Genomic DNA, 27,121 nt, shown 5'->3' with positions numbered 1-27,121 from the left:
AAAGGGTAAAAATTATACAATCTGAGGAGAAACCAATGCTAAACTTGTGTTTCAAATTAGCTTGGCTGACAGGTAACAAGCATCGAGAAACATAGGAGAGAATGGGCTGTAGAAGCCCGCGGCCCGATTGCGAGGGACACACCAGCTGTACACAGCGAGCGCTGAGGCCCAGGTCGCGTGCGCGAGCTCTCTGGAAGCGCTCCCGTCCTCCGGGGGCGTGACTTTCCTCTGCCTGGGACTGGGAGCGCAAGGGAGGTACTGGGTTGAGGAAGGCGATTGCCATAGAAACGAGAACGCGGCGGCTTGCTCCTGCTCTAGGCTCGTCGAAGCGCAGCAGCTCGCATAGGATGTCACGGTGGGATCTTTCCGGAGCTTGGTGATCATCATGATGAACAAGATGGGAAAGAAGGAATTGCGCAACAGTAAAACGCCCCCCGGTAGGCTAGTAAAGGGGCTTTGTAAGAGGGAAGGGGAGGTATTCTGAAAACTCTGCTGTTGTTGCAGCTGGTACAGTGTATCATTTAATCAGTGTTATGTGTGGAGGAGCCCATAATGTTTTAAAAAGACAAGGCATTAAAAATGAGCATTTGGAAATTAATCTTTCTGATTAATAAATTGCATGTACAACCCAGCCCGTCGGAGCATTTTCTGTATAGCTTAGTATTGTTACAGTAATTAGCAGCACTACGTGGAAAAGACAGGGATAATGTTTTATGTGTTACTTGTATATTGCCCTGATACCCTCAGAGATAAAGGATTATTTTTAAAAGTTTTAATTAAAATGTTTACCATACTGAACTAGACTTCCCCCCTTTAATTCCATGTGAGTGGCTACAGCGGGCTTTTTGGAATAAGATAAATGAACTCTGGGTGCCCTCAGGTATACTCTCTTACCATATTACTGCAGTCTGCAGAACTCATTGAATTCTACTATTTAAAACAGATTATAAGGTTGAGTGCTTGCTTAACTTGATAGCTAGAGATGGGCATTATGCTGGCAAAAGAAAACCAAAAAAAGAAAGAAAGAAAGAAAAAAGAAAAAAAGTAAAAGTAAAACCAGGAATGGGTTTCATTGGACCCAGCACTGCTAGAAAGGCAGTAGGAGCAACAAGAGGGGACACTGAGGATCCTAGCTGAGGCAGTTTAATGCAGGGAAAGGACAGCATGTGGATGCAAAGTGAAGGGAGAAGACAGAGTGAATGGGCATCTTGTAATAGTAATAGGTTCCAGGACAAACGATATTTAATGTAAAAGAGTATGATTGCTGGTTTTAATAACTTTAAAAGGGGGTTAAATGAATGGATAAAGGAATAGTCTATATTATATTAAAAAACAAATGAATTCCTAAGTTCCTGTATTTCAGTTTCTGTGGTCATTCCTTGCAGCCACTAGTAACTTCTAGCCACTGCTGAAAATATGGTCTGAACCATCAGGGTTCTTCTTTTGCTCCTTTGGTCAGAGAGAAGCGGCTCACATAAAAAAAGCTCATGAAAAGCAATTCTGCAAATGTGTTTAACATTAGTATGTGCTATGAAATTTGCATGGCAGAATCCATGTTTGCAGTGATGGAGCATGACAAATGCTGTAGGTATCTGATTTTCCAGTGTTTTAGGGTATGAGGTCTGTAAGCATCTCAAACCAATAATATCAACGTTTGATGTACAAATGAGCTATAAAAGTGACGGTGATGCTTCATGTACACATCATTGATGATACAGTAATATTAGATTCTCAAAATAGATGTAAGATAGGGTTGTGGAATAGTTGAATCCTGGGCTTGTACAGTGAGGTTAAGCTTCACCTAAATTAGCTTAGTAAATAGGATAATATAAGTTCAGCAAATGTGCATTAACAAAAGGTAAGGGAAAGGCAGATAAACAGATGTTGTAATAATGAAAAACAAAAGATAGAGAAAAGACAATATTCAATTTCTGTTTCATCATTATGTAGAAAGACTTGTATTTCTTTGATAAAAATAAGATTCCCTACAAGAAAGCATCAAAGTGTAGTGCTAAACATAAAGTGTGCTATGAACTTCACTACATTAATTGGCAAAGTTCATGAAAGATATATTGGAATGCCCTGCCAAAGGAAATGTTCTTGAGCCCATCAACTCTCTTTTTTTAGAAAGTGGTCAAGACCACCCCCCACCATAGGCATTTCTATTTTTAAAAAAGCTGGCAATTTGCATGGTACTATCTGGTTGAATTTCAGATGTATGCTATTTTAATGTTTAACTTTAATCTGATGTTTTAGAGGTTTTATTGCTTCAGGTGCTTTATACCAAAAAGCAGGGTAGAAATGAATAAAAGAGAATAAAGGAACTATTCTTGCATGGAAGCAGAAAAACATCTCATTCAAGATCAGGGCATTAGGGAACTGCTTCAGTTATCATAGTACAAGTGTGTTGTTGTTGTTCAGTCGTTAAGTCGTGTCCGACTCTTCATGACCCCATGAACCATATCGCGCCAGGCCTTCCTGTCCTTCACTGCCTCCCTGAGTTTGCTCAGTTTCATGTTCATTGCTTCAGTGATGCTATCTAACCATCTCATCCTCTGCCGTCCCCTTCTCCTTTTGCCTTCAATCTTTCCCAGCATCAGGGTCTTTTCCAAAGAGTCCTCTCTTCTGAAGTACAAGTGTAGGTCACTTGGAAAACAATTGTTTGGCAAGTCCTATCTCCCCTTCTGTGTGGTCTGCTGTCCTCTGTTCCTGAAAAGGATGTTTGTGAGTGTATATGTGTGTGTGATCCCTGACTAACCACCATTTAGCACTTCATGCTCCTCTCTGGACCAAAAAGCATGACATTATGCTAAATCAGAGCAGAGGTGTGATTGTCACCCAAAGCCTTGGGGATGGCCCCCATAATCTCTCCAGAAGTTATCAATAATAATTGAATTTTTAATAATTGTCATAATTGTCATAATATTGAATTAATTGTATGATTAATACAATTAATTAAATGTGGAAACTGTATGATGTGGTCATGTTAAAACCACCATATATATTGGGATTACTACAGTATATGACTGGGAAAATGCCAAAGTGTGAGGAATTTGCAATACATTTTTACATAATGGAATAATCAAAATTCTAATGACAATCATGCCTACTTGGCAGTTATGACCCTAACCTGACAAGAGGAGTGCTTCCTGAATTATTTTTAATTGCATGTGTATGTGTGTGTATTCTCTGTCTCTGCGTGTGTGTGTATGTCTCTCTCTCTCTCTGTATGTGTGTGTGTGAACACACAATATGCAGAGAGAAAATTAGTGCTTTCTTTCAGAAAAAAAAAAAATAAAACCATTTGAGCAGCCTTCTTCACCAGTCCAAGAAGAGCCGGAACCTGTGAGCTGTGTACTGCAAGGAGATGAAATCCAGGCTCTTGCCATAAAGCTAGAAGACTTGGCAAAGGTAGGTATAAAATTTCTTTCCCTAATCCAGGTAATTTCTTTTGCTGGTGTAGCTTTCATGGCCATTATCTGTTGGGCAGTGTTAAGCTTCAGGATTTAGTGTCCATGGTCTTCTAGACAGAAGATTTCCTAATGTTTTGCTGGCTGTTGTCTTCAGGGGCCTGGGACAGACTGGATTCTGTCATCTGCAGTCTGCATAGCAGACCCTTTTGCCTCTGAAGAAGCCAGCCACAGTTGCTGGTGAAATGTCAAGAAATCTGCTGCTAGACCATGTTCACTAAACACTGAAGCTCAACAGTGCCCAATTTATTTTGCTGTTCCCCGATCCCTGGGGGAAAAAAATCTTCCATCACTTGAATATATGAAATAGTCATCATGGATCATTGTTTCTTATTTCAGTCTTGTTATCAGTTTATATTTATGGTCATCTCTTCTCATGGCTCTGCTCCAATCAAGCTTTACCCTATAGGCAGGAGTGGAACCAATTAGGCAAGCTCAGAAGAATCCAAGAACTTCCAATATATAGTATGACCTATGCTAAAGCCATCTCTCCCATGACTGGAAAAAAGATGAAGGCAATGTCATCAAAACATGTCAGAAGAAGTATGTTGCCAGGGCATGTTTGTGGCTAGGCACAAGTGGAGAAAGGACTATAGGATCACCTAGAGTCAGCCAACCATCATTGTGCCAATGGAACAATAAAGGGGACAGCCTTTTTTTTTTAATCCCAATAATGGCAATGTGACACTAGAAGATGCTGTAGGTGACTACATGGAAATGGCCTTTATCTGTGTCACATTGTTATAATATTTCAGACTTTTTTTTAATCTTATGGGAAACATAGCACCTTCATTGTGAGGCAGCTACTTACCAATGGGTGGCATCCTGGGAAATAATTATTTATGTACACGCTATGTGCAATAAATACTGTTATCCTAATTTATACTAAAAGCCTTCAATGATAATAGGGCATTATGTACATAATTGAATGTATTCATGCCAGGAAAAGGGGTGCCTGAGGCATGGTGGAAGTCAGAAATATTACAAGAGGAACAAGGGAACCCTGGAAAGTGTGTGGATAACTAGATTTTGACATAGAAGAAAAAGGAATGTATCATTTTGCATGAAAAAGGACAGAAGCACACAAGTCAAACTTCATCCTATCTTTTGGATAAATTCTGTGGCACCTATTATTGGTAGTATAATGAGAATAGTGACAGTAGAACCATTGTAAATATTGTTTTATTGAGAATGTATTTGTTATGGTAGGTCCGGACTGAAAATCGTCCTCAAGAAGAGAAAGAGAAACCTGCTGTTATCAAGAAGTTCCTTGTACGCAAATCTAGGCCTCGAGAAATTGGGAAAAAAGCTCATTTCCTGGTTGCTTATCCAGCCATCCCAGATGAATCAAAGAAAACACTGAATTATTCTGGTACAGTTATCTCCACTTTTTTCATACTGTGGTCCTGATATTACAATGTGAAGTAATTTAGTGCCTTTCCTCACTGCTAAAAGAGCCATTCATCCATCCTTGGGTAAGCAGAAAACAACATTGCCATGAAATTTGCCTTCCCTATTGCCAGTCCCTATTGTACTTCAACTGCTTCTGTTCATTGCAGTCACCTGACTTCATGTAATGGGTGACAAACCCTAAAGATTCCACACACATTGAGGTTGCTGTTGGAGTGTAGATGAACATGAGAGAAAGTATTACTTTAATACCAGTACAGCTAATCATGACTTTTGCTGTCTCACTTGTGGTGATGTGATGAAGATAACATCATGGGGACCGAACAGAAAAAAAGATACTGTCATAGTTATATGCAATTTGGGAAAGATACTAAATATCAGAAATTCATAAACAGATTTTGGAATTCAGAATTCCTTGGGTTTTGAACTAATTCTGGATAGAATGAAGATAGGGATGTACAGATCAGCCTGTCTTTGGTCGGAATCACTGCATTCATTTATTGTTCTATTTCATCAAAGTTCTGCATCATTTTGTATTTTTAAAATATTGCAAGAAACAGTTGCAAGGAAAACATACATTTCTTGATGTATGCATTTTGTACACATTGTATCTTGTATGCAGCTTTCATAACACATGTTTCCATTCACAGCTTTCTGCAATATGTGCATATTTGCATGGAGTTTTTTTGATGAGATAAATATTTGAGATAGATGTTAAAGGATTTCATGAATTTGTGTCATGACAGATTCTATTTTGGGGAAATTAGTTATTTCACTAGAAAAGAAATCCATGATTTCAATTTACAGGTGGATAGTTAGAGATAGTATCAACCAGGTTCTGAGTATTATAATTGAAGGAAGTGTTGGAGTAACCAAGGAAGTTTTTATTTTTTCCAACCCAATGGAATGCTAAAAAGGTGCTAGGTAAAGGATCTCAGAACTGTCTGTCAGCAGAACAAGTCTCTGAAAACAGAATACAATGGAACCAAATTTGGTGTGCTGGGAGAAGCCAGTAAAAGAAATAATAGATTTGAAAATGGGTCAGATTTGATTGGGGACTACATGGTAAAAAAAATCCAGGAAAAAAAATGTCCCAGTGCATCTCCATAGTAGAGGCAATTGAGCAGCAGCTTGGATAATGTCAACTGCTCCATTTGTGACCTGGAATGAAACATGTACGCTACTTTGAGCTTCGCAGTGCACACTTACCTATAAAAATTCACAAGTGCAACAAAGGGAAAGCAGAAACACACAACACATAACCACTCACTTTGATTAGACATTTACAAATGTACATGTACACACAGACATAAGCAACACATGCACACACCCTGATTACTCCCTGGGGAAAAGCGTGCATGCATGCACACAAGTACACACACACAATATGTTGGTTCATTACACAGGAGACAATAAGAGATGTCTTCTATGGCCACTGCTGGTAAAGTAGCTGGAAAGAATTCCAGAAGCCATGCTCTGCATGCTTTTCTTACCTTGTTATTTTTCACAACGCAACAGAAATTACTGCTGGAAAGAAATTATGTAAAAGGGGAGCAGGATTCTGTGGGCATGATAATTCTCTCCAAACTGAACAGGACAACCAAATTTGGTATGGAGGAAGAAACTGGCAAAATAAAGTTTGAGTTCAAAAACGGGCTGGATCAGGCCAGGGCTATGGAGGAAATAAAGTAGAAAAAAATCCGCCAATGCATCCCTATGGGAGAGGCAGGAGAGCAGAGGCTCAGAAGGTTGCTGACTAAGCCTCCCCTCCCCTCCCCTCCCCTCCCCTCTGGTTATGTGACCCAGAGCAAAGCTTAAGAAGTGTGGAGTCCTTGGTGCTTTCCGAGTTTGGTTTCATTATCTGACTAGGTAACATCATCAGTGCTGGTGGGTGAGGGGTTTGCTCCCTGTTTATATATAGTAGCTTGCCCTGCCAAGTAACTTGCCATGCCCCTGCCCTGCTTAAGAAGTCTGTCCTGTGCTTCCTAGTACAGACATGCAAACAAATACTGCTGCAACAGGGTTGGAAAGAATTCCAGAAGACATCCACTGCATTCTTTCTTTTCTTTATGTGGAAGGTCTGTGAATGATATTGAGTTCTAATGCTTAATACTAATTCTTGGGTTCAGAATTTTTTTATTCTAAGTGCATGCCATTTTGGCTACATTCCAGTTGGTGGATCCCCAGTTTTAAGCCAGAAATAGAAGAACTTGCATCTAAAGTTTGTCAGTCTTTGAATGTGTATGCTGAATATTTTATTTAACATTCTTAATATGCTTTATTATAGGTATAGAAGGACCAGTAGTTGATACCTTTGGATATATCACCCCATATAGCATTTTAGGAACTCTCCAGGAATTCAGGAAAGAAGCCATAAAAAATGGTCACTCTCAGGTTAGTTTGTATTATTATCTTATTGTCAAAATTAGTGAAAACAGCCAAATAATTCCATTATTGGGATATGTGGTTATTTAACGAGGTCTTATAGTTCAGCTATGGCATTACAAAAATGCAGAAGTGTTGTGAAGATAATAATCCAAATCAGCTTTTCTGTAGGAGATGCCTGCATTGGCTCTTCCTTGGTGTGTCTTTCATACTGTATCAAATTTTATATTGGATGAGGGACAAAAAAACTGAAGCTAAATCTGGACAAGATAGTGGCTCTGTTAGTGGACAGTTTTTTGGTTCAGATGAACAATGTTTAAGTTGTTTTAGGAGTTGGTTTCCCCTAAAAGTTCAAGTCTGTAATTTGGGGGGTGCTCTTGATCCATCTCTGTCATTAAAATTGCAAGTGTTCTTTGTGGCATAAAGTGTTTTTTTTTTTAACCAGCTATAGCCCTGTTTAGACAACAATAGCTTCTCTTTAGTGATCTATGCCCTGGTAACCTCTCATCTAGGTTACTGCAATCTATTAATGTGGGGCTGCCTTTCAAGATTATTTGGAAACTTTGGTTAGGACAAAATTCTGCAGCAAGAGTACTCATTGGAACTATGTGTTACAACAATAATACACGTGTTTTACGTGATCTTCACTGGCTTCCAGTTTGTTTCCAGTCCCAGTTCAGACTGCTAATACTAGCTTATAAAGCCCTTCATAGCTGAGGATCAGAGAAGCTGAATGAACACTTCCTTGTATATGTTCCTACCCATACCTTAAGGTCATCCTTAGGGGCCCTGATCTGGAGACAATCCATGCTGAGGTCTAGTGAGTGACTACCCAGGAATAGGATTTCTTAGTGGTAGTCCCTGATTCTGCAGTATCTTTCCCCTGGAGGGCCATGTCACCCTTTCATTAGTATCTTCCTGGCAAAGGCCTTTTTATTCTTCTGTGTTTTTTATAATATAAATGCTAATATTAAAGTCTATATCTTCAATAGAAGGTTTTTAATTACTATTATTGTTTAAGCACTGCATTTTCAGCTACTGTTTTGGTTTTAAATTTTTTTCTACTGCTCTTCCTTCCTGTGGCAAAGCAGCCCATTTCTGAAAGAGCAGTGTTAGCCCAGTAGCCACCAGGTTTATCCATATTTGACTTAATTGATGTATTGTGGAATAAAGCTATGCAAAAATAACAGCAGGCAAGCTCATCAATATGTCTGAAGGGCAACTCAACAGCAATTCAAGAGCCCTTGTTCAAGAGCAGTGTTGTGGATCAAGCAGACAGCATAACAAGTTAACATAATTAGCTAGGGCACCTGTCAGAACACTATCCTGCCTTTCTAATTTTGTCATTGTCTCCTTTCAGATAGCGCGACTGATTCCTGAGGAATCACAGCTTTCTTGTGCAATCTCAGTTTTGGGGACTTACAGAAAGAAACCTGAGGAAGAAAAGAAAGTAGTCCAGGCCCCTCCATCTCAACACCTGGCCCTTCAGAACTGGCAGCGCAACATGGCACTCAGGAGGAAACAACAAAAAAGGCTGTGTGGTACATAAAACATGGACAGATCTACCACTGTTATCTGTGGCAGATAATTTTTAGTATTAGCAATGATCTCTGGAGGGTAGTCCTGGGCAAATTTGAAAATGGAAGAAATAGTCTTCAAGAGTGAGAAGATCTATGTGAGGTTGATTCCCTGAGAATTGTGATTGGCCTATAATACTAGAACGCACATTGTTGTGATACTGTTTCATTTCTTATTTTGTTCTCAGAACGTCTTCAGAAATCAGAAAGTCAGTTGCTGATGAACTTTTCAGAACATTACAGAAGAATCCAGGAACAGCGAACTTTAATTGACCGCAGTATTCCAGCTATGTACTTTGGAAAGGTGATAATTCTGCAGATAATTCTCCTGATTTCTTTAGGTCAGAAGTTCATATTCTACTCCTCTGATCACTAAGATACCTGCAATATCCCTAGATGATAACTAAAGACCGATGTGATGATCTTGTGGGATTTCAGCCACTAAAAAAAATCTGTTATCTTCTGATTGTTAAGGCACCTTGTGCCTGAAAAAGCTGCTCATTATTTGCTTTTCTAAATAATTAAGAATGTTGCATGTGCATCCATGGTGTCCAGAAAAATACTTATTATAGGAAACTTCTACATTGGTCAGTTGAACTTGAAAGGAATGACCAAAGCACCTATATATGATCACAAACATAACAATGAGGTAAAAGTACTGTAGAATGTGGTTGCAGATGCTCAATTTAAGGTATTTGTTGGTTGTAGGCAAATATTTTAGGCTCTTTATTTTCATAATATAACATAATTGGAAAGGCCATTAATGCTCTTGAATTTAGCTCTCTGCTCAATGCAGGAATCCAAATTAAAACATTCCACATAGATGGATGTCTAGCCTCCACTTGAACAGATCTGATGAAGTAACTGTTCCACTGTCAAACTGCTCTTACTGTGAGAATGTTTTTCTTTTAAACTTTCAACCAGAATTTGCATTCCTGTAACTTAACTTAAACTCCTGTTCTGTTTATTGGTTTTGTTTTAGGTTCCTTAAATCTATCCACTTGCTTAGCACCTCTTATTTCCCTAGATTTCCACTGGAAGACAGCATGGATGTTGTTTTCTTTTTCAATAGAAATGTAGGGTAATAAATAAATAAGTTATCAAAACAGGATAGGGAAGATAGTAATAGCAGATAGTAGGAAAGAATTGGGATATAACTTTTGTTATCCTTTGGCAAGCAGCTGTATAAAATTCAGATTAATTTTCTCACACCCTATTCTTTTTTCTGTAGTTGTTTTTTGCACCGGTCTCCCTGCCAAATATTTTGTATTATTTACTCTGTGTCTCGAAACGAAGCTTCTATCTGTATGAACTTGGCTTTCTTAATTATTAATAGGGCTTTTCCGGGAATGAGTTCTGGAATCAGCCTGTGCACGTTGGGGATGAAGTCAAGGGACTGACCACAACACTGGGTCAGACAGACCTGGGATTCCCAGAAGAAGTCACTCATGTTGGGAAACCGCATAGCATCTGGAAAGAAATGGGTGAGGCATCATAAGCATTGGGTGTTTATACATGGTTGTGCCTGTAGGGAAGAAGAAAAACTGAAATCACTTACTGATGGCCATACACAGCCACGGAGAAACTTGTGCAATCATAGTGGATTTTGGCAGTGGCTATGCATCAAATTAGTAAAGCTATTACATGTATTGGTATGTACATACGTAGGTCACTCTCAGATATTCCTACAGGTACCAGTCCACCAAAATACCTCCCTTTTCATTGTGCCTGGGAAAAAAGTCTCTTCCTGAAGCATCGGAGAAATGAGTTAAAGGAGATTTTAGAAACGCTGGATTTTTATAACCCGGTATGATATTTTCAACACACAAAGCCATTCATATATCATAAAAATGTCATTTAACTTATGTATTGTTTTTATCTTGCCTCCTGTAAGATTATAATATACATTTCATTTAAACGTTCTGACCCTTCTTTTGAACAATAGAAGAAAACTAATGAAAACACAGTATTTTTCCTTATTTTTCCCTTTTTGAGGAAGGATCTGGATGGCCTAGAAGTTATAGGCAGAAACCAACCTTTCACCAATGTGTCAGCAGAGAGTTTTTCACCTTGTGATGATGATGATGATAATAAAGAATCTTCTGAGGAAACAAGCCCGTAAGTGGCAATATCTCCAGTTAATGCACCTTTTAGGTTTTGCAATGGATTGGATTTCATTTGGAAGAAGTGTTGAGAAAGTGCTTATGCATGAATAATCTGCTTGTTTGTGGCTCAAGTAGCACATCTGTTTTCATGTGGCTGTAGCAGAAGCCAGATTGAATTGAAAACATACCTAGATATGGTTGGCGGCTTTAAATACCTCAGTATAACCTCTAGCACAACAAATTAAACAAAAATATTATTTTGCATGTATTGAATAGTTAGCCTTTTAGGAAGAATCACTGGTTCAAATAATTGTAGGAAATGTGGTGCTTAAAATATAGCACTGGTTCATATGATGCTGTCATGTGCTATATATAGTGGGGACAGAATTTATTTCATGTATGCACCTATATTATCTGGGAAGGCACATGTACAGTATTCTGTGCCTAGATATATGGAATGGCAGTCTTTAGATTCTACCATATAAAAATCTGTACTTCAGCAGCCTTAAAGACATACAAAAGCTGTACCTCGCAGATGTTCATTATCAGTCACCTAATGGTCTGAAGAATTCACCTCTTATATCTGAACAAGCTTTTTACCAATTGGAGGACTATTTAGAAATTTATACTATATTGCATATGCTAGACTATAAATTTCAGCTAGTGTGTTTGAATATTTAAAAAATCCATCCAATTGGAAATTTACTGTAAAAAAAAAGGTCCTTGCTGATTTTTCTCCATAACATACCATTTTAATATACAGAGGGTTGAGGGAGTGGGATAATATAGCCTGGAGACAACCTTTGTCACTTTTTAACAAAAGTCGTGAAGTAGGCCTTAAGTGGATGGCAGTTTGTATTTACATTTTAAAGTGAGTTGCTCTTTATCTTTTTTTTTAATGTAATGATATATATGTGTGTGTGTGTGTATGTATACCTAGTTTAACCTTACAGTATTGCACTTCCACTAGAAGCTGGCTTGCATAGATTCTTCCCTCAAGAGAACTCTGATTCAGCAAGCCTTTGGGTCATTAGCTGTTCAGATGTCATTAGCAATACACAAAAGCTGAAGCCTGAATCTGTCTTCAGTTGCTTACTTAAAATTTCTGACCTTTGCTTTGCTTCCCAGGGACCTATTAGATGAGTATCCAGATATATTTTCAGAACCAATATTTGGTCCCTCTCTGAAGTTCTGTGGACAACCAGCTCGTTGGATCAATACTTCTCATGAGGTAGAGTTATAAAGAATTTCAGAACAAAGACTCCCATGTCTTGATGCCTTTTACTTTTGGGGTGGGGGTGGAGTAGTTTGGCAAAATCATTGTTTTATAATATCAAACAAAATGTCATGGCATCATATTAAAAATTAAAGAAAAGGAAAAAAAATCTGGAAAATTATAAACAAAACAGCTGAAAAGACAGTTGATCATGTTGCTTGAAAGTCCTCTTTGTTGATCTTTGTTGGAGGAGGAAAAAGTCTAATTCAGATGCTGTTAGGCAATATATATGCTGCAGATTAGATATGGATTTTTTTCTCTAGATTTATCTGCCCAGGGATGAACAGTCCATAATTCTTTTTTTTTATATAGTATTTTTATTAAAGATAAAAAATTACAATAATAAAAATAAATACAAACTAAAAAAAAATAATAGAAGGTGCAGAAAAGAAAGAAAAAAATGAGAAAAAATAGAAAGAAAAATTAAAAAGAAAGAAAAAATAAGAATATAGTAAAGGGTATAAAGGGAGCAGCAGGGGTAGGTGGTGGAGTGCAGGGCAGCCAAAAGGGCAGAGATGGTGGGAAGATAGGTGGGTGGGGAGAGTTGAAGCAGAGGCATTTCATGCAGGGCAGGAGAATATGATCATGGGATGCTGCGACTGGTCATAAATGCAGGTCAGTCACCAAGTGGTCAAATTTTGATCATGTAACCACAGGGGCGCTGCAATGGCCAGAACTTCAAGGACTGGTCATAACTACCATACATTCAGCACTGTTGTAACTTCAAACGCTTGCTGAACAAATGGTTGTAACCCTAGGACTACCTGTATATGAGTTAATATTCCAACAGCAAGGCAATTTAATGATTTAGCATTCTTAGATGTGTCTAGTATGCAAAATTTTAATTTTAAGATTAAAAGAAACAAATTCCATGTTTTTTAAATACTGATCGTCTACAGATCTGGAAGTTACCAAAGTTGGGAAACACTGTTTTGGGCCATCTCCTTGATCATCTTTAATTTGAGGCAAAGCTAATGATAAATTTAAATTTACCACCTGAAAAAAAGCTTCCTAGAAATCTTGATTGATTGATTGATTGATTGATTGATTGATTATATGCCATCAAGTCAGTGTTGATTCTTAGCATAATAGATGGATAGGATCTAGGATCCTAGATAGACCTAGAAATCTTTATAGCAAGATGAATAAAGGAATCAGAACACATCCTAAACCCCAGCCCCAGTCAACATTATTAAGACATAAGCTTTCTCAGCAATAAAGGAAATAATTCTCTTTTGAATTAAAGCAATTTTATTCATTTAAAATCTAAGTAGAACTTTGATGGTTCCTATTTATGTAGTGATACCAATGATACTGATACACCATAGTCAGAAGAACAGATTATAATATATGGCCACAATAGCACTTTAAGTCTTAGCATCCACATTAATCAAGAAAATTGATCATTAGTTGGAACGTTTAATAGGATGCTTGCCCAGCTGGACTGTAATATTCGCCTCATGGAAACTGGGGGTAGAAGCCTTTGGAAAAAGTAGCGTTAACCACCATTACAATAGGAGATAAAACCAATATATTTTTTTGAATCAGTTTCAATAGGAAACCATCAGAGAAAAGTTATAAAGGGATTCATTATAGTCACAATTTTTTGAAGAGAAACATGCAGTGAGGTTAGAAATCTGATCCTGTAATAGCTGTGGAAGTTCCACATTCTGTAAAAGGAGTCTGTTGATGAGAAATGGGAATAAAAATTTAAGAACTGTTGATTCATAGATCCATAATGTGTACTGTATACATTTTCCATATAAATCACAAGTAGAAGATGCACTATTGCGTTGCTTAATTTGTTTATAAGCTAGCTGCTCATTAGATTTGAATCCTTTTCACAATATTGTTGTCTGATATAGTAGAATGAAAAAAAAACAATTTGGGTAGCATAAAGTTTGTTGAATTCACATTCAGCAGAAACCAGAGATCCATATAATAATGATCTATTATTATTATCCATATAATAATAATATATTTATATAATGTAATAAAACCACTTTAATACAACTAAAAACAGCATTTACTTTTAGCTATTTTGTTTGATAAGGCTAGCAAAAAAAATTAAATATCCTGGCAATTTGTTTTCTTTCATTCCAATAGGGTGAAGTTGGCATTGCAGCCAGGGTCACCTTTGAAATTCTTGTAGGTGATAAAGCTGAATCTCGCCTCACAGTGAGCAACGATGGCACAACAGCCATCTGGTATGACTGGCGGAGGCTCCCTCCACCTTTTACTTTTCAGGAGAAAGGAAAAAAAAGGATGCAGAATTTTTATTTTAATACTAGATCAGGTGAGTGATCTGTTATTTTTTTAAGTCAAGCTTGATGTTTATGTAAAAGCTTAATATATATAGGAAAGGAAATCTCCTTATATGGCTGAATTTTATACAATGGATCAAATCAATCATGCCAATTTGATCATCAGCACACCTTACAAAGAGATCTCAACTTAGGTAAGTTCTTTCAGGAAATGCCGAAGAAAGTGGATTGGCTCTTTCTCGCTGCATATCCTAATTCTGTGACAGGTTTCAGGCAAAACAATGTCAAGAGACAAATGAAAGAGAACTGTCCATAGGAGTGACTGAATTATCTTTAAGCAATTTTCAAGCAAGCATTTATAGTTCTGAAAAGCAAGCATTTATAGTTCTGAAAAGTACTTGGGTTCTCTGAATGTTGGCACATTTCTGACATTGAATGTTATCAGAGCTTGATGTGGGTCCTCCTACTAATATATATAGGCAGTTTGAGTGAACAAACAATCCCAAAGTTTGGTGCTTGTTACATTTATTTCACAAACAATATAATACAATGTGATATGCCAGTTTGAAAAAAATAATCACCACCTTAAATAGCATTTCCAATAAAAAGTAACTGGTTTAGATTAAAGTTGGGACTCCTAGGCACAATTTATCTATTTTTCTTTGTATTGTTATCAGTGCCTTTAGAAGAAGAGAAAGCTATGCAGTATGTGATTATTAAAATGTATACAATTTTGTTGCATTTTAATGTTTTTATCTTATGCATTCATTGCTTTTATTGTTTGGTTTTAATCTAACTTAAACATTGTGAGGTATCATGCAAAAAAAATCAAAATGTGCAAGAGAAAGCAGGTTGTATTTTTACTGGAAAGCAATGAATTGCCTGTGTTCGTTTATTTTTTATAGTTCCAATTTGTTTACTGTAATAATAGCCTAAACTTAAAAGACTTGGGTGTTGATGAATTTGACTGCTCTACTTACCTTTTATGTCCAAGATCCATCTTCTGCTTGTGTAAAAAATAATGTAAGTCTAAATCAGCCCATAATGTTCTCCATTATTTTCTTTAGATAGTAGCAATCTGATTTGCAAATTCATTTCTTATCATAACACATTTTAGCTAATAAGATTGTTAGCTAATTTAAGTTATTTTGAAACATTTGGAGGATACTTGAATTCTAGGTTTATTATGTTATGTTTTAGGAGAACTCTTAAAACCTGGTTTTTAAAGGGATTCCTGAGAGAAAATTTAATAAAAATTAGAAGTTTTACTTTGAATTGTGCTTGGATGTGTTGTTCTTGGTGACTTTATTCTCTTTCTTAGTAATGTTTGTTATTAATTTGTATTATTGTTTTTCTTTTATTATATTGTTTTTGTATTTTAATTCTTTCTTATGATTGGAGGAAAGATTGGGAATGTCAAGGAATGATGGTGCTACAGTAAACTGCAAGTGAAGACGGGGTCCAAGCACTTCCTTTGATAAGCTTTTCCTTTTTTGTTACTGATGGAGATGGGCACTAAATCCACAAGAAATACAGTGAACAAAATCGGTGTCCTGCCAGAGAAAGTGATCCTTTCCTTCCCAGTATGTGCTTTCTGTTCCCCACAGGTGTTATCCTACCTGGAGAAACCATAAATTTTTCCTTCATCTTTAAATCAATGAGTGCAGGCATTTTCAGAGAATCCTGGGAGTTTGGTACTCATCCTGAGTTATTAGGAGGAGCTATGCTACAAGTGACTCTGTGGGGAATTGCCCTCTATGAAGATGTTACAGTTAAACTCAGGGAGGATCTGGAGGTAACCAAATATCTTTTCATCAGATACATGGTGGAGCCAAAGAAGTTCACGTTGCTCTAAGACTGGATGTTGTGGAAGATGAGTAGATCTGCACAAAAATGAACTTTCTTATCAGGATTTCTACAGAGGGAAGTATGGAAGTAATGCTGAAATATGCCTCTGTATGTTAGTACAAATCCTAGTTTCTGAAAATCCAAAATGGCAGCTGTTTGGATTCAAATTACAACTGCTACAAAGCTTGATAAAATGCAGTTGAATGGGGTAGAATGATACAAATGAATTAACTAAGCTTTCTAACTTAATGTGTCATGTGAACATGGCCTGTCTATGTATACAACCGTTTTATACATAGGCCATGTTCACATGACACATTAAGCTAGAAAGCTTAGTAATTGTTAGCTGTATATTATGATTTTGCTTGAAATTCCAGAAAGAGTTAGAAGCTCGAGAAGTTGCTGTTATAGTAGAAGAAAATCTACAAGAGTTACTTAATCAGATTCGAACACCGGAGCGAGTAAGATCTCCACTTGATGCATATGTCACTGAAGAAGAATTATTTCACAGAAAGAATCCAAAGGTATAGTTTGTCCTTTGCAGAGAATATGGGATGGGGGTGGGGAGGGAGAAGGGATAATATGGGGCAGATACTGGTCAGAGCATTAGGAACCTGTAAGGGAACAACCTTACCATCTTTTTTTTTAAATCAATTTTTATTAAAAGTTTTCACATAAGTAGAAGACAAATACAAATACATAAAGAAAAGAAAGAAAAAGATGGGGAAAAAGTGAAGAAAAGAATGCAGTTAAAGAAAGGAAAAAAAGAAAAAAAGATAAAGAAGCAAGTTTTGTCCTTCTTTACAGCAGTTACAAACTCATTATCCATCCTCTGTCCTTAACATTACAGTAATCCCTTTAGCCCCTTATTCAGTCTTTTTTCAATCATCAAATCCAGAAATTCACTTTTTTCCCCTGCTGCCCAGCCCTGCCTGCCACTGTGCCTGCCATACTACACACCACTACTGTACTGGCTGGGCCTTCTTTTGCACTGCTTTCTTTCTTGCTGGTGTAGTCAGGGCTTCTCTTGTAGCCTGCCCAGGGCCCCTGTTTGTGCACCAGCCAGGGCCTCTGTTTGCACCCTGCCCAGGCCCTCTGTTCACACCCCGCCCAGGGCCTCCATTTGTGTGCCATCCAGAGTCTCCGTTTGTGCCCTGCCCAGGGCCTTCTTTCATGGCTGCTCTGGCATGAAAAAAGGACCCGGTTAGAAGGCCTTGTTGTCACACAAATGGAGGTCCTGTCTGGCACGCAAATGGAGGCCCTGGGCAGGGTGTGAGAGAAGCCCCAGCTGCAACAGTGTGAAAGGTGACATGAAAGAAGGCCCCAGCTGATATAGTAGTAGTGTGCAGTGCAGCAAGCGTGGTGGTAGGGGGCAGGGCCAAGCGGCGGGGGCAGCTGGCGGCAGTGGGTAGGCAGTCGGCCAAAAGGCAGTCATAAATGCAGGTGGGCTTGAGTGGGCCCAAATTTTGTTCACATGACCATGGGGGTGCTGCAAAGGCCAGAACTTTGAGGACTGGTCTTAAGTCCCTTCGTTCAGCGCCATTGTAACTTCAGTCACTGTATTAATGGACATTAAGCAGACTACCTCTAGCCAAAATTTTTAGCCCATTTTATCATGCAATCTTTAACTTGTTCCTCTTCAGTTTCAAATTTCAACAAAAGTTTATACATTTTTGCAATTAGATGTTCATCATTTGTACATAGTTCATTTTCAAATTCCGTCTTATGTTGTTCAATCCCCATTACCTTTTTATCTAGATAAAATAATTGTGCATATGAAAAACCATTGAAAACGAAATCCCTCTGCAGTTAATTGTTCTCGACTTCATCTTGAGCTGTCTATCTTCCTGTATTAATAAGTCTCGATATGCTAACCATTTCTCTTCACCTATTTCTTTTCTATAAAATCCTTCCTATGCTGAGACCAGCAAAGGTATTTTTGGGCACAACCTGGGTTTATATTTATTCCATATCCTTAGTATGGCACTTCTCACTTAATGATCTTTGAAATCTACATTAACCTTATCATACCATAAAAATCCATGCCATCCAAACCTCAGGTTATGTCCTAATTCTAACATTCTTTTATTTCTCAGCAAAACTCACTCTTTCATCCAAACCAAATAGCAGGCTGCAAAATACATTTAAAATCAGACAATCCTAATCCTCCTCTTTCTTTTGCATGAGCAAAATTATCCACCTAATTTTCACTGGTGTTATAATCTCTTAATAAACTAATAAATATACCGTAGGCAGAAAAAGTAAATTATAATATGTACGGGGATTATGCAAGTCTTATTCTAGAGTCCATTTACACTTCCACCAGCTAAGAAACAAATATATACTCAGACTTCCATAATGCCAAGATTGATTATACATTGTCTTAAATACTTTTTAAATTTCAGTGTTATCATTTTTTCTTTAAAAGATCTTATTTAAAACACCTGCCAGGTTCTGAAAGTTTATCCCCTTCTACACAAGTAAGTTGTCAATAATGTTTTGTTAATGTTTCATTAAACATTTGTACCAAACTTCTGTTAGCATAGACTCAGGTACTGGCTTCCAAAGAGCTCTGTTGTGTGCCCTTTGTTGGACTGACAAAGGAAACAGGCATGCCCAATCAGTGGGCAACTTGTGAGATATCTTGTTGCACTGCCAGATTGGGAGCAGCTTCCTGGGTCAGTGAGCAGCCTAACTGGGCCTTGGGGCAGGACTGTCAGATGGAGACACAGAGAGCAAAACATAATTCAGGCCTGTTCTTGGAGCACATAAAGAAATTCTGTATATGTCAACTTTAGTCATTATGTTGGTGGTTTTTCCCTCCCACATTCCCAATTTCAGCTGGATTAATTGCTGTGGACACTGGGAAGAATTTTAGAAGAAACACACTCTTATACCCAGCCATTTTCCTTCATTTGGCAATCATTTCTTCTTTACAGCAGATGATATACTACTTCCTAACTTTCTACCAGCATTTCCATGTCTTAAAATTGTCTTCATCTGTTTCCCCGTCTTTAGTTAGCATTGTACCAAAATTGTTCTATTTATTTTTTCCATTCATGCACATCTTGCATATTTTTCCTTTGATACATTAACTTTCAGATGCAAAGTATTTAACTAATATTTGCTGTGAATATTACAGATTTTCAACCAATAGTACATCATCCGCATACAGATATATATTCACCTTCATGCCTTCAGTAAATAGAATTTTGCTCGGGGACTCATGCCTTGCAATGCTGGGCATCTCTTTTCAGGCTCACAGAGTTCAGTGGGCCTTTTTCCTTTTCACTTGAACTTACTCCAGGGATGGATCATCCATAGGGCATATGTGTCCTTCTAATCTCATTTTTGTGGTCCCAAGAGCCTCCAGGGATGCAGTATCAAAATTTCATTGCTAAACTGGTAAATAATGGCTGTGAGGTCTAGACCTGGAAGGTCAGAAGCAAGGAACCTGAGATCAGACTCAATAATAATTGTTATTGTTGGAACAACAATTCATAGGTTTCTCCTGCCTCTCCTATCCAAAAGCAGAAAAGTCATATCAGTTCATTATGCCACACTGGTAGGAGAAAGAGGTGCAATAGGACTTGATTCCCCTGTGAGGTTGCCGGATTTCTCCTTTAGCAGGTTTTTTAGTTCTTGAAATAAACATAGCTTCTTAAAAAGTTTGTCCTAGAATCACTGCCTGTGAAGTTTCTAGTTCTGTTATTGGCAAGTAGAAGCCCATGTGCAACTGCACATAGGCCAGTGCTGCTAGCTGCTCCTTGTAAACCTTTGCAATGTGAAGTAAACTTCTGAAGCCTCATTTCTGTGTTCGTGCTTAGTCTAGAACTGGACAATACCAAGAAACTTTATAATAATAAAATAATTTTAAAACATGAAACACAATGTCTGCTAAAAGGTTGCCCTCCCTTTGTGCATAGAGTTGCAGTCTCCGGTTGTGTGCTGACATGCATTAAGTTGTACTTCAGTTTTTTTCCCTTTTTCCTGTTGACAGGAAAATATCTCTGACTTACAAAATATATAAAAAGTGTGCCTTTTATTCATAATAGGAAATGTAAGAGAAGAGGTCATGATAAAAGTACACAACAGATTTCTAAATGGTGGCAATGAATTAATTTTCATTTTATAACCAGTTAATTTTTAAAAAGTTGTATGAATAGATGTACTAAGTACCAGTGTACACAGGAAACAATGCATTCAAGGCGGTGCAAAGAAGGCAATGAGTATCACTGCAGATGTTAAAACCACCTCCCAGTCATCCAAATGGAAGGAATCAAGCGCTATAGCACATTCCTATGTTTGCAGATATGGACACTGTTCTTGGTCTTTTTTATTAAGTGAGTTATGCCTATTAAGATAAAAAATGGACCAACGAGAGATAAAACACAAGCTGTTAACTAAAGCATGATAACATCTGGATGCTCCATGAAATTACCATAATGAACTGTTGCATCTGAAAGATCCATTTGGAAGTGGTTTTAGTCAATGAGACTTAGTGGAAGAAGCTTAGTATCACTCTCAGATCTGGAACTGACTTATCAGACTCTGATGCTGAGCATCCTGTTAATTACTAAAGGTAAATGAGATCAGACAGAAAGAGCTGTTTGTCAAAGGAGGGTAATTCCTTAATAATTTCAGTGAAGTAGGATACCTATAATTATGTTGCTTAAAAGGAGGAATTTTAAGTTTGAAGGGGTACATGGTAGTATCTTCTGGGGAAGTATAATTGCTCTTTTTTGAATAATAAATTATCTATCATGCTCCCAGAGCAAATGTGGAGCCAGTTTTTGTTTTGTATATAGATGGAAGTGTCAAGATATATTCAAAATGAAAAAAGTCTCCATCACAGAGGCCTTGATGAGATTATGGATGTATCAGAAACTCTTGAAAAGCTTTTATTTCTTATATGCCACATTTACTTCTTGTTTGCCACCTCTCTCATTACAGCTGCACTACCAACACCAAGTGGTAAAGGAGCTTCATGAGTTGTGGAACAAAGTCATGAATCCTCAACTTGTAGAAGTGTATGTAGAAGAAGGCACTGCTAGTGAGACTTCTCCACCCAAGAGTGCTGCAGAGTCTCAGAAGAGTCCTGAGGATGCGCGTAAGAGTGTTTCCTCACCTGTTTCAGCAGCAAAGAGGCTTGGGTTGGAAGAGCTGATAGATGAACTGAGTAAAACTGACATGGAAGATATGGCCCAAATAGAGGAGGCACCCCATGTGGAGTGGAACCTTTCCATTGATGATTTTAGGCAGGTATGTGAATGAGGTTTCTTATTTTTCAGTCAGAATATTCTGAGAGAATCCCATCCTTTCACCAGAACATCCAACATTTTCTATTATGGAGAATGGCAAGATTGAAAGATGGATTCTGGAACCTTGTTCATAGTCAAGACAGTGGAATGGGACTATTATGATATCTGTGGTCCATTTTTAAGTATTACATCAACCACAATCTGATGAGAATTTCTGGAGAGAACCTTTAATCAGGGAAATATGATAGCATCTGCTATTTTATATTTCTATCTAAACAAGTTAAACATTACAATATATTTGATTCATTGAATCAAATGAGCCATTAAAGTGAACTGTGTTCAGATGTTTGCATGCAATTTGCAAACTACTTTCAGAATTCATTTTTTTCCAAATACATACCTTCCTTGGAAATTCAAGGGTGTATTTTATTTTTCTTATGTTTGCTGGCACTTTTAAGGCACTACTTGGGGCATGCACATGAGTGCATTAAAAGTGCCATCTTTTTGAGTAAAAGGCATCTTTCTTCATTCTAGTAGTCTCCAGGTTGGTGAGTGTAGGAAGAGATACTTGCAAGCCTGACTAACTATGGCTAATTTCACCAGCATAACCACTGACTGAAGTAAAGGGAGGCTGGCCCATCTCTTTTGCCTAGGCTGCCATTTTATAATTTGACACTGTTTGGGCATTATGATATTGGACTGACCAGAAATATTTGTAGTTCTGCTTGTGTTTGTGTGTGCATATGAGAGAGAGCAGGAGAGAGAACGTTTGATTTTGATTTTTATCTCTTTAGACGTTGCTGACAATCCCTGAAGAAGATGAACGGGAGGTTGCCCTAGCTCAGCTCAATAAAGCAGCATTGGAGCTTTGTACTGCTCCCCTGACAACTCAAACAGATCTTTTGTACCAGATATGGTATGTATGGTGTATAGGAGTAACCTGTTCCAGCAAATGCTTTGCATACCTAATATTGGCAGCAAGAAGTCTTAAAATAAACCCATTGTAATGGAGAAAAGATGCAGGGGCAATCAGCAGATGCACAGATACCTAACAGTTCTAGTTTTTAAGGCTTCATTCATTTCTTTTATGCAGCACTTCCTCCAGGTAGCTCAGAACAATATCCATTCATTGTTTTGTTCCATCTTCCTTTATAACCTGACATCAGCCTTGCAAGGGCAATTGGTGGAAAAGATAGCATTTCAGTTCAGAGTCACACATCAGTTTTCTGGCTGGCTAAACCCAATTCTGTCTTTTTTCCTCCAATATTTGCATATTAACTCACAGATTCTCAGATTCTATTTTCTTCTCTAAGGAAATGCCCTTGATCTATTGGTTAGCGTTCATGGAGGACAGAAGTGAGCAACTCACCACCCCAACCTCTTTTTTTGTAACTTTTGGGGCTTCCAAGATTGCACTGTTAAAGTTTTGCAGCAAGCAGCAATGCAATTTTCTACATTTTTAAAAAAGAGAGCAACAGAGAGAAAAGATATAACTAGCGCAGTAGCATTGCCTCCAATAACTTTATTTTAACTCTCCAACTTTCAAAATGCTTTTTAAAAAACAAAAATTCAAATCCTGCTCCCCAAGTGATGTCACTGTATGAATGTCAACCCCCCAGTGTCTCTGAAGGCCACAAAAATGGCCTTAACAGCTGCAGTCCTGTTCACCCACATCCACTCCAATTTATGGATCTCTCACTTGGAAAATCAGGTACAGTAAACATATCCTGAGTGAAACATTTACTTAGATCGGAACTGAATTTCCTATTGGAATTGTAGAGCTGAGTAATTCAGTAAAAATGTTAATGGGAAATTCAAAAATAAACCTGTTCACTGTTTTGGATAAATCTTTGCTTTTCATGCTAAACCTGTTTCAGAACTCCAAAACCCTTGTAGAATATAACCTTGAGAAATTTAAATAGTAATAACAACTTTAAAAAAAAAAACTTTTCTACATTTTAAATGTTTACAACAGCAAATTATAGTAAGGCTTTGTCAGAATTTGGCCCTTTATTTGCTTAGCCACTGCTTTTGGAAAGCTAAGGAAGAAGGTCAGCTAAATTGGAAGAAACCAAGAGTTTGGCTTGTAAATTTCATTAAGAGTTTTATCCCCATCCCAGCAAACATTTTCCCTCCTTGGTGGATTGTTGAAGAGTAGTAGTTCTCAAAATGGAAGTAGGCATATTAAATATAGTATGTGAATGTATTGCAAAAAATGAATTAAATGAAAGTCTCCCAAAGGATCCATCCACAAAGTATCTCCTGGGTCTCCACATAGTTTGTTGTTCTAGCCTTACGTCTTTCCTTTGCTAGCAGGGATTCATTCTGCTGTTTCTCTGCAGTGGGGTTTTTTAGGTCATTAACATATTCCCAGTGCAAAAATGGATGAGAGTTATTCTCATTCCTAGAAGCTGTCCATTTCATCTCTGAATGAGTCAATACTCCATGGTTGCCACCTTCCATTCTAGGATGATTGGCACAGAAATACAGATTTTTTTTAAAGGAGGTGGATGGGTAATGAGATTCTCTGATGGAGGTTTTGTGTATAAAAGGTTTGTTCTGTTCCTAAATCTCTTTTCCTTATGTATGAATTACTGCTTCAGGAACAGGGTGAATAATCACATCTGATGCAATTTGCCTCTCTTTTTAATTAAGTTTATTCTAAAAACAAAACAAAAACCTTGTGCTACAGATATCACATGTTTAGGAAACACTGCCTTTAGAGGGTAGCTCAATAAATTTTACTTAAATTAACAACAGCTCCTGCAAATTTGGGTCTGCCTTTGATTTAGAGAAAACCATTAAAAAGCAGTAACAGAATGTTGGTTTGCTCTCCTTTGTCTGTCCTTCCAACCAGAAATAAAATTAGATTTCTTTTCCATATTAGTTTCCAGTTGTGGCGGGAAGTAATTGATGGGCTGGTGAACTGCTCGCTAGTGCTCAGGTCCCTGTTTGGTATGCCTGAGAAAGACACTTATGTTGAAACTGGCCCAGAAGAACTAGGTAAGCTCTCATGTCAATTCAACAAATCTAACTCTAAGAAAATTTAGAGCTTGGCAACATTAAGAATGGTGGACAATCCCTGCTTGATTCAGATATAAAGTCGATATCATCAACCCTCTTTATTAAATTGCATTTCAAATTTTACTAGTGTTTCTGGCTTATTACTTGCCAGAGGGTGGTTTTACTAATCAGAAAGACCAGTAAAATAATTGTTAGTCCTAAATGAAACATGGAAGAAAATTATTCTGCTTTCTTTCCAGTGGAGGTAAAATCAGCTGCGGCAAAGTCTGTCAAGGAAGATCGGAAAGTTCCGAAAGAAGATAAGAAAGTTGCTTTGAAGGAAAAGGAAAAAGGAAAGGCAACCAAAGAGGTAGATATATGATTGGTCCCTTCATAATATAGAAAATGAAGCTTAATTAGATAAAACTGGATTGTGCGATCTATTTCAGCTGAAGGCTACATTTGGCCTGTGGGTGGTGAGCAGAGAGCTTCAATGCAAAACATAAGCAAAGCTGAATTGAAAAGTGGGTGGAAGCAGGAAAAACACTTCATTTGATTTCATTTGAATGTAATACAGATTATATTAAATACACTAAAGAGTTAGTGTGATTACTTTCCATATATTCTTAAGTTTCTCTTCTCTCACATTAAGAATTCAGGGTGGTGGCCTGTTTGGAGTGAGATTCTGGGAACTGTATATAAGGCTTTGAGATTTCAGATTTTGCATTTGTGAGATAAATGTTTGAAAAATTAAAAGAATTTTGCAATTTTTGATCTGAGCTGACTCCTTGCTGAAAGTGCTGTTCGTTTCAGATAGGCACAGTGCTATATGAAGCTATGGAAATCAGATTGTTTTGAACTCTGTTTGGTATGATTACATTTTTCTAAGCAGGAACGCTCAAATAGCAGGAAAGGCAAAGGAAAGGAAGAGAGGAAAGTAAGGACTTCCACAAAGGAAGCAAAGGATGCTATCTCTTTCTCAGTGGAATCCTCAGAAGCAGACTTTCAACTTCGCCGAGAACAAATTGATCCAATTGTGCAGGAAAAATACCGTGAAAAACTCTATGTTGAAGTAAGTTAGTCTATACAGATTATAATAGGGGGGGGGAAACTCAACAACAAAACAAAACTCACAGCAAACCAAACAAAGCTTACAGCAAGCCAGAATTTACAAGAGTTAAAAAGCCTGAATGAGCAGAAAAGTCTTCACTTGATACCAAAAAATTGCAACCCATTAGCGCCGGGCACATGTCACGGGGAAAGCTCCAGTGACTAACTCCCTTTGTTCAACTGGCTGTTCCCCTTATACTAGTGTTAAGTCAGAAGAGATATCAGGATGCTTCATGTAGTTATTAAATGGCACTGGGAAGGCGAGAATCCTGTAGCAGCCATACACATGATTATCGAGGGGTTAAATACTAGTTTCTCAGTGCCACTCTCTGGAAATGCCCATCCAGATAGAAGTAGAACACAGCCACTGTCCAAGTACTGCCTCTATACCCAACTTGGATGGCTAATCTAAAAGAATATGATGGCTGTTGATACCAAACATTGCTGAGAAATAAGGAGAATTAATATAAATCTAATATAGAAATTGCAGCAATGTATTATGAAGTAGGAAGTAAAATGGTCACTCCTTCTAGCTATAGTCTCAGCTTTTTCTCTGTTCACTAAAAAACAAAAGTTCATACGTTTAATTAACATTTTACTGTTCAGTATTCCCAACTAAAATGCATACGTATGCTTGTATTCCTTTGGTAATATGGTAATGAAATGGATGAATTAAAAAAAAAAATCATTGACAAAAGGGGTTCAATATCAGCATACAGCAGCTTTCCCTGGTCTGGCACTCTCAAATGTGCTGTACTTTTGCTCGCAAAATCCCTAGCCAGTGTGAAGTTATGCTGTGGGCTGGGCTTCAGTTCCTTACACACATACTACAGAAACTAGGCTATAAAGTCCCAACTCCAGGGCACGTATGTAGAAATAGCAATTGACCCCCTCTGCACAATACCCTTTGGGTTTAATAGGGGTTGCATAGCATATGGAACAGATATACTGCATATTTAACTCATTTTATATCAAGCACATGGAGCAGATTAATATGGCTCCATAATGCTTTCCAGGCATGTGTTCTTTAGCTGACTTCTCTAATCTGGCACCCTTCAGATATATTATTTATTGGATTTCAGTTTCCATAATTTTCAGATAGGAACTGTGCATTACATTCAGGTATGTAGCAACAAATTAGGTTATCAAATGTGTGGTACATACTACGATGTAATACTCTCCCTGGCAATGTTTGTTCTGGAAGAGTAAAATAATCTGTAAAAATGTGTAGGTTTAGTTCATTATATGTCCAAATGGACTCAAATTTACTTATAAATAAATGAAAGCTTCTTTGAATTTAATCTTTCATTTAGGTTTATGGACTGCTGAATTCAATGGTGAACAAAATGTTTTTCCTCTTTGAGGAGGTAAAGAAGAACGCTCTAGAGAAGACTAAAGCATCCTTTGTCTAA

General features: G+C 37.6%; 1 protein-coding gene across 1 annotated transcript; it reads left to right on the top strand.

Annotated features, from left to right (window-relative positions):
- Positions 1 to 388: 388 nt before the first annotated feature.
- Positions 389 to 27,121, top strand: MYCBPAP (MYCBP associated protein). Its single transcript, XM_088134737.1, has 19 exons — positions 389 to 437; positions 3,284 to 3,411; positions 4,680 to 4,842; positions 7,168 to 7,274; positions 8,626 to 8,806; positions 9,031 to 9,146; positions 10,179 to 10,326; positions 10,534 to 10,649; positions 10,842 to 10,960; positions 12,076 to 12,178; positions 14,330 to 14,519; positions 16,095 to 16,282; positions 16,713 to 16,859; positions 21,289 to 21,597; positions 22,391 to 22,512; positions 24,484 to 24,599; positions 24,860 to 24,969; positions 25,489 to 25,671; positions 27,023 to 27,121. The coding sequence occupies exons 1-19, from the start codon at positions 389 to 391 to the stop codon at positions 27,119 to 27,121; spliced, it is 2,694 nt and encodes an 897-aa protein (XP_087990863.1).

The sequence above is a fragment of the Python bivittatus genome, unplaced genomic scaffold, assembly GCF_059951505.1.
Source record: "Python bivittatus isolate LINGU-HERP-01145 unplaced genomic scaffold, Pbiv_v1 ctg000080_np1212, whole genome shotgun sequence".
Lineage (NCBI taxonomy): Eukaryota > Metazoa > Chordata > Lepidosauria > Squamata > Pythonidae > Python > Python bivittatus.
Note: the sequence above shows the minus strand (reverse complement) of the source record. Positions and strands in the feature narration are given on the sequence as shown.

What these genes read in the sequence shown, in the direction of transcription:
- MYCBPAP (XM_088134737.1), top strand. Translation starts at nt 389, where the DNA reads ATGAACAAGATGGGAAAGAAGGAATTGCGCAACAGTAAAACGCCCCCC. An exon ending in GGATCAATACTTCTCATGAG is followed by an intron (nt 12,179 to 14,329) that starts GTAGAGTTATAA and finishes TCATTCCAATAG; the next exon opens with GGTGAAGTTGGCATTGCAGC. An exon ending in AAGGAAAGGCAACCAAAGAG is followed by an intron (nt 24,970 to 25,488) that starts GTAGATATATGA and finishes CATTTTTCTAAG; the next exon opens with CAGGAACGCTCAAATAGCAG.